This window comes from Aplysia californica, unplaced genomic scaffold (assembly GCF_000002075.1).
Source record: "Aplysia californica isolate F4 #8 unplaced genomic scaffold, AplCal3.0 scaffold01107, whole genome shotgun sequence".
Lineage (NCBI taxonomy): Eukaryota > Metazoa > Mollusca > Gastropoda > Aplysiida > Aplysiidae > Aplysia > Aplysia californica.
This window is the reverse complement of record NW_004798377.1, coordinates 143,823-157,165: the sequence shown is the minus strand read 5'-3', so window position 1 is coordinate 157,165 and position 13,343 is coordinate 143,823. Positions and strand designations below refer to the sequence as shown.

The following is a 13,343-nucleotide window of genomic DNA, read 5'->3' as shown; positions in this document are numbered from 1 at the left end:
CCCCCACTGACACAATGACATTGGTTTGGGCTGACCTGGACTGTGATGTCCTTTTGATACGTGTACTTGATTCTTCCTTATGCTTTTGTTTTATTTGGTTGTGAGTTTCAACTCTTTCATGTCCCGTTTTTAGTGGGTGGTTGGAGGGTGCTAGTGGTAGGTTCTGCTTCTTCTCTTTCCCTCTGATGTGTCTGTCTTTTCCCTAGTTTGAACTCACTGTTGTTTTCATGTCCTTCTCTTCCTCAAAGTTCTTAGTCATTTTCTTGTCTTTTGTTTGATTTGTTTCTTCTCTAAACGCTTGTTCTGTTCTGAACATACTATCTGGCCCAGTTTGGTTTACTTTCCAGTTTCGGGCTGTGTGTGTTTGGAAGGTGCTCTGGTACGGTTTACTCCTTCTTTCCTATCCAGCATCTATGGTGCTTATCTGTCCTTTTCTTTTGAATGTAATCTCTTGTAACATCTCGAATCATCACCACTTCTATGGCCTATTTGTGTTGCAAGTGCAGTAAAATTCCTGCTCAACTAAGACCAAGTGAACTTGTAGTATTGACGTGCTTCTCTTTCCTCTTGTACTCTTACTCCAGTTTGAGATATTGCGCTCGGTGGACAACGAGGAAAATGCCCTCCAAGTGGCCGGTGAACTGGGACGCAAGGAGATGGTTGGTCTGCTCACCGACGAGTTCTTCAATCGCAAACTGGCACAGCAGAGGAAGCGGAAACACCCACCGGCTCCCGTCATCTCCAGCATGAGCACCGGAGAGTAAGACTTGTGTGAAACTGTACTCGTGAACCGTGCTGGGGGGGGGGGGGGTATTTTGTCCTCACATGGTGTTATGGAGAACATTCCTACAGAACGCTGAGAAAATTTTAGTGTTTGTATGATTAGCTGGGAGGGGGGTGGGTAATGCATTGTTTTATTGTTGCTTTTGTTAAATCAACTTATTTTTTTCATTTTTTATCAGTTAGGGCCACACGCTGTCTCGAGATTCCATAATCTACAGATTTGTGATTTTCCCTTGTTTTCTTTAATGTTCCCAGTGTTCCATTCAGGGATGAAAAGTTTTGTCTTCTGAGTCTCTGTCAGTTTCATAATCATGAAAATAACAAATCGGAAGAACCCATTTTCTAAAGCTGAAAAACTAGTTATATGGCCTTGTTGTGTTGCAAGTACAGTAAAACTCTTACTAAAACTAAATTTCTCTTGTCCCTGCACACGTTTGTTCACAGGGTCTGAAAAGTTCAGGATTGTTCTCTTCACAGCCAGATTACACCTCTGATTCTAAGAGACAATCAGTAAAACTATTAGTCAGTAAAACTATCTGTCAATATAACTATCTCTCAGTAAAACTATCTGTCAATATAACAGAGGCATAAAGAGATGCCTTTATTCATTGACAAGACTCTGGTAGAACTAGTCATATTGATGGAAACAACTTGAAAGTTCTGAGACAAAACAAGCTTTCACATTCAACGTGTTGGCTCTGACTGCCTCGTATGTTGTATTTAAGAAAAACTCCTTGCGTGCGACAGTGAAGCTCCTCACTGCTACGCCACAGACGCTGGTTAGGAAAAGATAACTGGTTGGAACCCCCCCCCCCCCCGAAAAATCAGTACTGAATGGAGAACTAATGCTGATTCCTTTTCTTTTGTGTCTGACCAGTGTTGCAAATCCATTTTCAGGTACAATCCAGTGTACTTGGGCATCCAGAATATCCGGGCCTTGAAGGTCAGCAGAGGCAACAAAGAGGGGAATGAAGCGTTTTTGAAGGTTTGACCTTTTGTTTGTCTGCTATTGATGGCTCACTGGTTACACTTGCACGTATAATAGAGATGGGCGAAGAATTGATTCCGGAACCGATTGCCACGATTGACGCTAAGAAAGAAGATTTCCAACTCCTTTTTACGTAAACCAGCGGTTACCAATTACTTTAATCATTAAAATCTTCTTCTTTATATTAGAATTTATTTTTGAAAAAAAAAAGTTTATGCTTCGTAGTGTTTCGAAATCAAGGTTATCCTAAATCCTGAAGATGTTTAGAGCCAACCAGGTAACTACCGGAAGAAATCACATCACTAGAAAGTAGGTAATTGGATTCGGAGTCGATTCCTACGATTTCTAGCTTTCAATAATCGGGAACCTAGCCGCCCAGCATTAACGCATAAGGTCTCTGAACGGGTGTTTGTTCACCGTGGCAGATATAACATGCGTGGATCTATACCTATAAGGGTCGCTAAATGTGTGTTTGTTCACTGTGGCAGGTATTACATGCGTGGATCTACTAGAGTTGGGTCGGACTCGCCGAATCAGTGTCTGCGAGTAGCGAACTACTCGCTGGCACAACCTGCAAACGAACGGACGGGTAACGAGCCCAGACCTGCCACTCATCCCGATTTAGTCGGGATATCCCGATTTTTTGCCCCAAATCTCAATCCTCCCGATTTTCCCGATTTCTATCGCGTGTATCCCGATTTTTTGTCCCAGTCTGCTGTTGTGTCGGATTTTTCTTAAAACTTCCTCTGCCTTCTCCTTTATCGCGGGAAGCACCCGTCGAACTTTTTGTCAGTAGGAACTCGGAGCACTATTTCCCGAAATATCGATGCCGCATTTAGTAGTTGACTCTCCCCAAGTTGTGTGTGATCTTTGCCCGCACTCAGAATTCTCCGATGATAGCCTGGTAACTGTTTCTATTTGGGACATTATTCAATAATCGATTATATTCGTAGTTCCGCTGTTACTTTTCTAAACAAGCATTGTCCGAGGTCTGGTAACTGCGCGTTCACACCAAACACTCGGACGAGCGACTGTCTTTCTAACCCTTACACAACTACATGTAACTGCGCTTACAAGACAAACATACGGCCGATGTCGTTGCTTTAGTCTGAACACATGAGGGATAAGAGATTTGTTGGTACATTTGGTCGGTCGGCCGCCGTGGTTATCCTTGAAGTAGAACGACTGTCGCTCATCCGAGTGTTTTGTGTGAACGTGCAGTAACCAGTTAGTCGGTCGGACCCGTTAGTATTGTTTCAATCGCACAGTCGCGTCACGTGACATATCATCGCCGTGTGAGTTCTGCGTGTCGGGGACCGTCCGTTGACGGGGTCAACTTAAGTTCAGGTATTTCGGGACTTATTGGTAAAGGTGGGGGGGGTTATAGACACTTGGACTAGAAGTTCTTGACGCGATGCTTCAGGATTTACAAAAAATAATGATTACTCACGCGCACGCACACACACACACACGCGCGCAAAAAAAGACACACAGAGGGCATATAGGCCAAGGAATTTATGGACACCCCTGGAAAAATTTTAAGTCAGCTTTGGCAGTCACCTTGGTGATTTGCTGTTGATCCCGATTTTTTTCACCAAATCCCGATTTTTTCTCCATGAGATCCTGATTTTGAGGTTTCATAGAGGGGCAGGTCTGTGAGCCGTCTGCTCGTGAAGAGTAGTTCGCCACTCACTACATATTGGCCAGAGACAACAGTTCATTTAGCGAGCGAGCGGACAGGCGGACGGAGAGACTCCATGCATTAGAGCGGCCGGCCGGACGGGGAGTGACTCCTTCCAATACATACTGCTTCCCCCCCCCCCCTCTTCCCCCAGGAAAAATCACCCTCCTGCCCCACATTGTAGCTAGGCGTTCATGGCCGAAGTTTCTTTTACCCCCCCCCCAAGGCCTTTGAGAATTCTTTAAACTTTACTTTTGTGATAAATTGGAACGTACACAGAGTGCCTACATACAAAGTGAAAGGTTACTCACATAGTATTATTACGTCCCAGCTTCTCTCACTCCCTGTGGCACCGCTAGTGGCTTGACACATTAGGCCTAATTAACAAACAATAGACGCCTTGCCTAACCTCGCGCAGAGTATCTCGTCTGCTAGAGTTCGTCCGTTCGCCCGCCCGCTCAGAGAATATGTGGAGCGGGCCCAAAAAACGAGCTGACTTGAGGTCCACAGTCCGCTCGCTGAGAGAGTAAAATTGTGGAGCGGACCCAAAAAACGATCTGTCTTGAAGCTCGCAGTCTTCTCACATGGCCGTCCGTTACCCTCTCGCTCAGGCTGAGTCCGCGAGTAACGAACTCGTCTGTCTGCTCGCCCCAACTCTTGGGTCTACGCCTATAGTGGTCTCTAAATGTACGTTTGTTCACCATGGCAGATATGACATGCAAAGATCTAAGCCTACAGGGTCTCTGAACACCAAGTGCAGAGGACGCCAGTTTACGTGAACACCACCAGACTATATCTGATGTACCGGGAATACCTAGACACTCGACTGTGCTGGATCCCTCAGTTACTTGTAATAGGAAGTTGTCTTGAAAAAAGCAGAACATGCTTAAAATAGTTTGCCTGTAAACTGTTAACTCGCCTGATGCTGGGCACCGTATGGCCCAACCGTCGAAGAAATCCAGATGTTTTGGTGCTTATTAAAACAAATTATTGTGACCTTATTTTTGAAAACTCAACAATGAAACTTGGCATGCAAAAAAGGAAAAAAAACCATAGTGACAATTTTGTTCTTTTTTCCCCAGGATCGTGGCGGCAGTTACTGCAATGCGTCTGATGTGGTGAAGCAGTGGATGTCTCAAGGTGTGTCTGTGGACGTGATGGAGAGCTTCTTCCTGGCCTACTCCGTGGCTGAAGAGACCACCAGGGATGAGGAGGTGAACACCAAGATGGCCACTTTGTCACTCTTTGATTTTTTAACACCAGTTTTCTTTTCCTAACCCGTGTCTGTGTTGTAGTGGTGAGGTGTTACGCTGTCTTACTTTGAACTCGTTTGTGAGCGTGTTATAAGTGTGTGTGAATAAAGTCAGTGTGTGTGTGTTGGTGCACGCGCGCGCGTGCGTGTATGTGTGTGTGTGTGTTCGCGTATGTGTGTTTGTGTGTATGTGCGCGCGTGTGTGTGTGTGTGTATGTGCGCTGGCACGTATTTTCATTTGTGGTGGCTGTACATATACTTGATAGTGAGGAGTAGTGTGTGCTGTGCTGGGGTTTCATACTGCCGTCACCTTGAGTTCATGTTTTGATTTGGTGAGAGGGAGCGGATGGTTGGAGGGTTTCACGACCAAACCTTTCTTCATTTCTCTCTGACAGTTATTTGTGCTTTTTTCTTTGCACTTAATACCCTTTATCATGTTGATGTCTAACACTTTCCTCACATTCACGAATGTCTTGTCTGTTTACGGTCGGGCTGACAGCTGTACATGGCCATCGACGAGATCAACACAGCGGTGAAGAGAGGCCATCGTCGTCTGGCTGCCAAGTACGTGGCTGAGGCCGAGAGGTTGTCGGGATACGGCTTCAACTTTCTGCACAAAGAGGTAAACGCAATGTCATGCTCGTATTTCGTATTTGTCTGTACAAGTGTATATCAGCACAGTGTCTTCAGTGAGTGGTTGACGGGGGCTCTGGTGTGGTTTGCTCCTTCTTCCTCATCCAGCGTCCATTATCCGTATCTCTCCTTCTTTTCTTTGTGTGTTACTCTCCAGCAACACCTCTGATCTTGGGCACTTGTATGATGCAGTTGTGTTGCTAGTGCCTTGAGACTCTTACTAAAACTAAACGGAATGTCTTCTTGGTCATATGTATCAAGACAAATTCCTCATGATCGTATGTTGATGGTGTCAGGAACAACTGGCTCAGGTTGAGGTTTGACTACTATAAGCAGAGTCAAAGACATCATCGGAGGAAAAAATACACCATTACTGGAAAGATGCACGACAGTATTTTCTTTTTTTTCTATTTGTGTATGCCTAATTTGATTTGAAATGGCCTGTGCTCGCTTAGTTGAACAGTTTTTAGCCTTTCTTGTGAAAAAAAGGCTTCCTTTGGGTTGGCCCATCTGTGGCCAATGCCAACTATTTGTTCTCAATGGCTAGATAGAAAACAAATTGCAAGTTAAAAATTTAGAGTTTTGTTGTAAATAAAGGTTTTATGTTTTTTTTTGGTTTTTTTGTTTTGTGTGTCTTATCGGGAGATGAATGTTAAATTTGGAGGTCCTGCCTCTTAAAGATTTCTTCAACTTTTCCAGTACAATTTGGCACTGTTTCCCCTCTTGCCTCCAGTTGGTTGTGTGGTTGTGTTGTTTGTCTTGTCTTGTCTTGTCTTGTCTTGTCTTGTCTTGTCTTGTCTTGTCTTGTCTTTCCTTGGTCTAAATAATCCTTGTTGTTTCGTTGTGCCTGTCTTTACACAAACCAAGCTACAAATCTTCCCTCTCCTACAGGTGCTGAACTTTGAAAAGGAGGATCTGAGGGACATTATTCTGGCTGCCTCCGTACGCAAAAAACCATTCTCCAATGACGCTGTAAGTTTGAGGGAAATGTAATGTCAAGTGCACCACTCCTTAAATGGAAGAGAAAGTACAGCTGTGAATAGCTAGGGCATGTGTTTGAAGTTTATAAATGTTGTACATTACCAAGTAGTGTTGGTGAAAGAGGAAATAAATGTTTTACAGTACTAAATAGTGTTGGTGAATGAGGAAAATGAACTTTTATAGTAACAGATAGCTTCAAGTGTATAAAGAAAATGAATGTTTTACATTACCAAGTAGTGTTGGTGAATGAGGAAAATGAACTTTTATAGTGACAGATAGTGCAAGTGTTTAAAGAAAATGAATGTTGTACAGTATCAGATAATTTTAGTGCTGAGAGAAAATGCATGTTTTGCATTAGTGTAAGTGTACAAAGAAAATGAATGTTTGACCAGCCTGTCTCATCGTTTATCATACGACATGGGATGTTCACTGTTTGGACAATGCTGAAAGATGGGACCAGCTCTTTTTGAATGTCTGTGCTTGACAGGACATGTAACCAAGTGGAGGCAGAGCTGCCGAGCCCCATACCTGGCATACTAGTATCTCAGACCTGCCAAGTACTAGCATACAATTTTCCTTGAATGCGGTTTCCATCTGTCATACGCAACTTATCATAAATGACTTGAAAATACACGTTTAATTGCATTTGTTTACCATATTTGCATGACTGAAGTGTACACATTTTGATTTATGTGTATGCTATACACGTTTATTTGCCACTATGGCTTCGTAACACAATCTGAATCCACAAGGATTCTGGAGACGCCCACCTCCCACTTCCAGTTGTTGGGAGGATTTGGAGGAAAACTCCCAATTTTATGTCACGAAGTGGTTTGCCGGTCTGATTACTGAGCCATCTGGGCCCTCTCCCATTGGTTGTCACTGTGGTATTGTGTACATCTGATTTCCTGTCTGTCCTTTTGTTTCATCGTGTTTTTGTCGTATTTCATTCTTGCCTATACTGCAAAGTGTTTTTTTTGTCACATAGGTGGTTGGAGGGCGTCACTGATAAATTTTTCTTCTTGTCTTACCCTCTGTCGTTTTTGTCTGCCTGTCATTCATTTTCTCATCTCTCAATTGCCATTATTGTGTCGCTGTACTTCTGTTTACTCCAAAGTAATTCTATTGGAATTGTTTGTGCATAGGTGTTTGGAGGGTGTAAACGATAGGTCCCTCTTTAGTTTCTGTGTTTCGGTCTTACTTCTCCCCTGCTGTCCCTGTCCTTTCTCCCCTGCTGTCCCTGTCCTTTCTCCCCTGCTGTCCCTGTCCTTTCTCCCGTGCTGTCCCTGTCCTTTCTCCCCTGCTCTTAACTACGGACATTGTATTGACGTGCTTCTTTTTTCTCTGACACTAATGTGTTTATACTTGTCTCCCCTCCCCCTTCTGCCACCCCTTCCCCTTGTGTCCCTGTCCTTCCTCCCTCCCCCACCCTTTCTCCCTGTGTCTCTCTCCTTTTCTCCCCCCTCCTCCCTCCCCCACCCCTTCTCCTTGTTTCTCTCTCCCTTTTCCCCATCCCCCCTCCTCCTGTGTCTTCCACTTATTTATTCCTCTCCTCTCTCCCCTCTCACTTCCACCCCCCCCCATATGATCAGGTGACCCCCCTCCACTGCGCAGCCATCAACCCAAACGTGAAGTACCTGCGTCGGCTGCTGTCCATAGAACCAGACATCAACATACAGACACGCAGTCGTGCCCGGCCCATCCACTACGCCGCTGTCTGTGAGGGGACTGGACCTCTCGACTTTTTACTGGAAAGGTTAGAAGGGGGGAGGGGTTGGGGGGGGGAGTAAGAGAGAGATGAGCTAAAGAAAGATGGATGGAGAACGGGAAAAAGAGAGAGAGAACGACATGGAGAGAGAGAGAGAGAGAGAGAGAGAGAGAGAGCGATGATATGGAGAGAGAGAGAGCGACATGGAGAGCGAGAAAAAGAGAGAGAGAGAGAGAGCGATTATATGGAGAGAGGGAGAGCGACATGGAGAGCGAGAGAGAGAGAGAGAGAGCGATGATATGGAGAGAGGGAGAGCGACATGGAGAGCGAGAGAGAGAGAGAGAGAGCGATGATATGGAGAGAGAGAGAGCGACATGGAGAGCGAGAAAAAGAGAGAGAGAGAGAGAGCGATTATATGGAGAGAGGGAGAGCGACATGGAGAGCGAGAGAGAGAGAGAGAGAGCTATACAAAATCAAATGTCCGAAAACATGGCGCCCCAAAAGAGGCAGACTTGACAGAGGAACGTGTTATGTCCCCACAGACATGCCAGCCCGAGTGAGGCGGACTCCAGCGGAGAACTCCCCATCCACTGGGCCGCCCGCAGTGGACGACACAAGAACATCGATGTTTTAATCAAACATGCCAAGTCTGATGGTGAGCTTCATTTGCTTTATCTAATATCGATGGCGTCATGCTCTAAATGTGCAACTGAAAGAAATTGATCAACTCTTGTTTGTTTGTTTGTTGGTTTGTTTGTTTTTTTGTTTTTTGTTGTAAAACCATTGCTGAGGTTGATCTCTTTAAAAGTGAGGAGTCAGCTTCCGCTATCAATGCATGTAGTTTAAAAGTACTGTAGGTGAACTTTTGTATTTTATCACATCATTGAAATCAGGAGTTTCTAGGTTTTTTGTGCGTAGGAAAACAATGTTTATGTAACCAGCCATATGGTTAGACCCCAAGACCATTGATAGATATATCAGTCTCCCTGTTTGTTGACGCAGAATCTAAATGCCAGATAAAGAAAGGGGAGCATGATGACATGAATGGTGATTCCACATATTTTAGCCCTCTCGACTCTGACGCTTATCAAAATCACAAGGAATATTTCTTAACACGTACCGTTTTCAATTTAATGTTTGTGCTTTCCTCAACGTGTTCAAAAGTGGAAGTTGATTACCATGAGCTACTGAGCTAAGACTTCTGGGAATGATTTCTTTTTCTTTTTCCTTCTTTCCTTCTGTCTTGTGAATAAATGGGCTTAGACAGTGGGGAAGGGGAGGGGGGGGGGTTAACTGTGAGCGGTTGGAAGGCGCCACTGGGAGGTCCTACTACTGTTCTTAAATCTATTGTTTTTGCTTATCGCTCTTGCTTTTTCCATGCACGGAATGATGTGCTTCCCTGAACTAAAACGAACAAAACTTGGGATAAATTTTCATTTTTAAAAAATTGTTTTTTTCTTTGTTTTTCCGTCTGCTCCTGAAGCAATGGGTGGAGTTGTCAACGAGAAGTGGGGTGTGGGCAACGTCAACCGGCCCAACAGGTTCTCCGAGTGTCCACTGCACATAGCCGTACAGGCTGGACATCTGGTAAGGTTAACCCATTATGTCCTAACCCTAAGTTGCTCTATGTAGGCCATATGTGAAACTGTCAGGATACAGCGCATTGTGCAACTATATTTGTGTCTTTTATTTCGTTGCCATTTATAGTGTTTTGTTTTATTGATAGATAGAGAAAAAGTGTTTTGTTTTGTTGCCATTTATAGTGTTTTGTTTTATTGATAGATAGAGAAAAAGTGTTTTATTTCGTTGCCATTTATAGTGTTTTGTTTTATTGATAGATAAGGAAAAGGGTTTTATTTTGTGTTATAGATAAATATAGATATATATATAGTGAGTGTTTTACTCCATTTTTATATAGAATAAGGGGTTTATTTCATTGCTGTATGTATGTAGCGTTTATTTCATTGCTGTATGTAGCGTTTATTTCATTGCTGTATGTAGCGTTTATTTCATTGCTGTATGTATGTAGCGTTTATTTCATTGCTGTATGTAGCGTTTATTTCATTGCTGTATGTATGTAGCGTTTATTTCATTGCTGTATGTATGTAGCGTTTATTTCATTGCTGTATGTAGCGTTTATTTCATTGCTGTATGTATGTAGCGTTTATTTCATTGCTGTATGTATGTAATGTTTATTTCTTTGCTGTATGTATTTAGCGTTTATTTCATTACTGTATGTATGTAGCGTTTATTTCATTGCTGTATGTATGTAATGTTTATTTCTTTGCTGTATGTATTTAGCGTTTATTTCATTACTGTATGTATGTAGCGTTTATTTCATTGCTGTATGTATGTAATGTTTATTTCTTTGCTGTATGTATTTAGCGTTTATTTCAATTCAGCAAAATAGAGTGTCTAATAATATTTGCAGTGCATGCTTCTATTATCTATTTGTGGTGGCCGAATGTTGCTATTCAAAAGGCTTTTTAATGGCTGCATCGATCGACATGCGGTTTTCGCCAAAAAAATTTTAAAAATATTCTCCAGATCATGACACCCTTGGTTTTTTCAGTTTTGAGACAGTTTTGCTGCAAAAAGCTAAATTTCTTTATTTCGCTGATCGCTTTTGTAGGCCGACACTTCTGTCTCTGTAATTTTAGAAAGTCCGGAAGTGATATTTCGCGAGGCGCATTTTGTTTTGAGAGTATAGATCTAGACCTTCGAATTTTTTGCATCTCTCAAGATTTATTGCCCCATTCCAGCAGAGTATAAATATAGCAGGCCAATGAGTTTTAGTTGATATTAAAGCACCGATCATTCCTTTCATCGAAAGGGGGCCCAGCTAGTTGTTTTATATTTATGTAAAGTGCATGTTTTATTTCCTTGGTGGTCTAAAATCGATAAGAGTAGGCTTCGGCCGCCACCCGGGCAAAATTCAAAATTTCCTACCAACTGAAAATATTAGGTGTGTCCCGTGCGCTCATATGACCTTATGCAGTTGCGAGCGCCGTAAAACACTTTACAAAAACAAAAAAACAAATTTCCTTGCTGTTTCAAGTGCATGTTTTGTTTGTCAGGATACGGTGCGCACGCTGATTAAGCATGGAGCAGACGTGAACAAACAGCTGTCGGCTGGCAAGGGCAAGGTCACGCCACTCATGCTGGCCTCGCAGGCCGGCTCTCTCAACATGGCGCGTGTGTTGGTACAGAGTGGTGCCGCTGTCGAGATTGTGGGTACGTCGGCGTGTCTGTCTGTGTGTTTGTATCACTCCCGTGTGTATGAGTGTCTTTTTGTGGCTGTGTCTGTGAATCTGATTGTCTTCGTGGGTGTGTGAGTGCGTGTGCGTATGTGTGTGTGTGTATGCGTGTGTGTGTTTATGTGTGTCTGTATGTGTTGTGTGTCCGTCTGTCTGTCTGTCTGTGTTTATGTGTGTGATTTGTGTTGTGCCCTCTTCTAGACTTGCATCATGATTGGTTGAAGGGCACTTCTGGTAGCTCCTGCTTCTTTCTTCTCCGTCTGTTGTGCCAGTCGGTGTGTGTCCCTCTCTCCCTGCGCTGAAGGACTGTCATTGTGTTGAAATGCTGCTCTTTGCCCAAATAGATGTAGGTGGCTGATACAAAGGTTTGGTTCTTTGCTGTCGTAGACAGAAGATGTCAGTTGTATGTTGGGAGTATTTCTGTCTGTCTGCAGGAATACTGTGTACGTGGGTGGTTGGCGGGTGCTCTGGTGTGGTTTGCTTCTTCTTTCCTGTCAAAGATCTGTCGTCCTTATCTCCCCTTCTTCTTTTTTATGTTTGTTACTCTCTTGTAACACCTCTAATCTTCTGGCGCTCATATGACCTTTTATACAGTTGCTAGTGCCGTAAAACCTCTACTAAAACTAAACTGAATATACTGTGTACCACTCAGCCCAGTTTGCCCCGCTTTGAACCTTCCAAATTGTTTGGATTGCGGAGTAAAACATCTAGACTCGTTAACGATTGTCTCATTTAGCCTGCTTCAAGGCAGCGGCGTGAAATTGTGTAAAATTCCTCCCTAAGTATATGTAATAATAATATTAAATAGCATTTATATAGCACATATCCCCGCTCAACAGCAAGCTCTATGCGCTTTACACTATATTATTACCCCAACAGACCATAGAACACTCTGAAACATTCTCAGCTTCCCGGGAAGCATACAATGCAAGCAGCTTGATTAAGCGCTCAAACACTAACAAACTGACAAGATCTTTCGCTGTCTATAGCTGGGTACCCATTCCCATCTGGGTGAAGTGAGGAAAATTTGTGTTAAGTGCCTTTCCCAAGGACACAACGTCGGGCCCTTGACGATGTAAGGCATCATGGTGATATCAGGCACTGGTCAAAGTAAAGAAATAAAGAAAAAGGCATTTTTCCACCAGTTTGATCATTTTGATCAAAATTGTGTTTTTTTTGACTAAACACCTTTGGTGTTTGTGAAAACACATTTCCATATGTGAGGCAGCCTTTGGTGTTTGTATGAAAACACATTTCCATATGTGAGGCAGCCTTTGGTGTTTGTATGAAAACACATTTCCATATGTGAGGCAGCGTGGTGGAATCAGGCTCTCATCAATTTTTGAGCCTGTAGAGTTATTGGTATCATCTTAAGGCTTGTTCACCTGTCTTTATTTGGATGAAAAAATATCCATTTATCTTGAATACAAGTCGAGATATTTGCGAAAGAAGGAGGTGGGGGTCACCTGTTTTCAGTGAAAAAATGGCCGCAAAAGGTTAGTTATTTCCTTAGCTTAAGAGTCCGTGGTAAATGAAAATTTACTTTTTTTGTGTCTTTGATCCACGTTTTTCAGAAAAATCCAAACAGAAATGAGTTCTTTAAAGGGCATGAAAGGTGTGGAGCCAAAAAACGAAAATTTGATAAAAATTAATGAAAATGCGGAAAAATGCAAGTTTCTTCATTTTGATTATTTTGACGAGAGCCTGATTCCAGCACGCTGCCTCACATATACATTTGAGTGAAAAACCTTGTTTAAGGCACAAAATGTGTAGTGTTCAGTTCTCAATGACTCGTAAGCTATTGAATTTACCCAACTTTGGTGGGTGGCTTTTTTCTCACTAATTTTACTTCTGAAACCAGTCGACCCCACCTCCTTCAATTCCAAATATCTCGACTTCTATTCAAGATAAATGAATATTTTTTCCATTGAAAGCAAGACAAATGAACAAGCTTTTAGATGACACCAATAAATCCATATGCCTAAAAATTGATGAGCGCCTGATTCCACCACGACGTGTCACATATGTAGTTTTTGTTGAGTGGAGTGTCAAACCCCCCC

The 13,343-nt window shown here is 42.9% G+C and overlaps 1 protein-coding gene across 1 annotated transcript in view; it reads left to right on the top strand.

The window, feature by feature from the left end:
• LOC101863474 (poly [ADP-ribose] polymerase tankyrase) overlaps positions 1-13,343 on the top strand; it is a gene marked incomplete in the record, with an annotated part of 96,184 nt that overhangs the window by 16,884 nt on the left and 65,957 nt on the right. Inside the window, 9 exon segments of the mRNA XM_013090014.2 lie at positions 585-760; positions 1,681-1,768; positions 4,535-4,666; positions 5,204-5,326; positions 6,229-6,309; positions 7,911-8,074; positions 8,569-8,681; positions 9,510-9,613; positions 11,104-11,260. Coding sequence (XP_012945468.1) covers positions 585-760; positions 1,681-1,768; positions 4,535-4,666; positions 5,204-5,326; positions 6,229-6,309; positions 7,911-8,074; positions 8,569-8,681; positions 9,510-9,613; positions 11,104-11,260 — 1,138 coding nt within the window.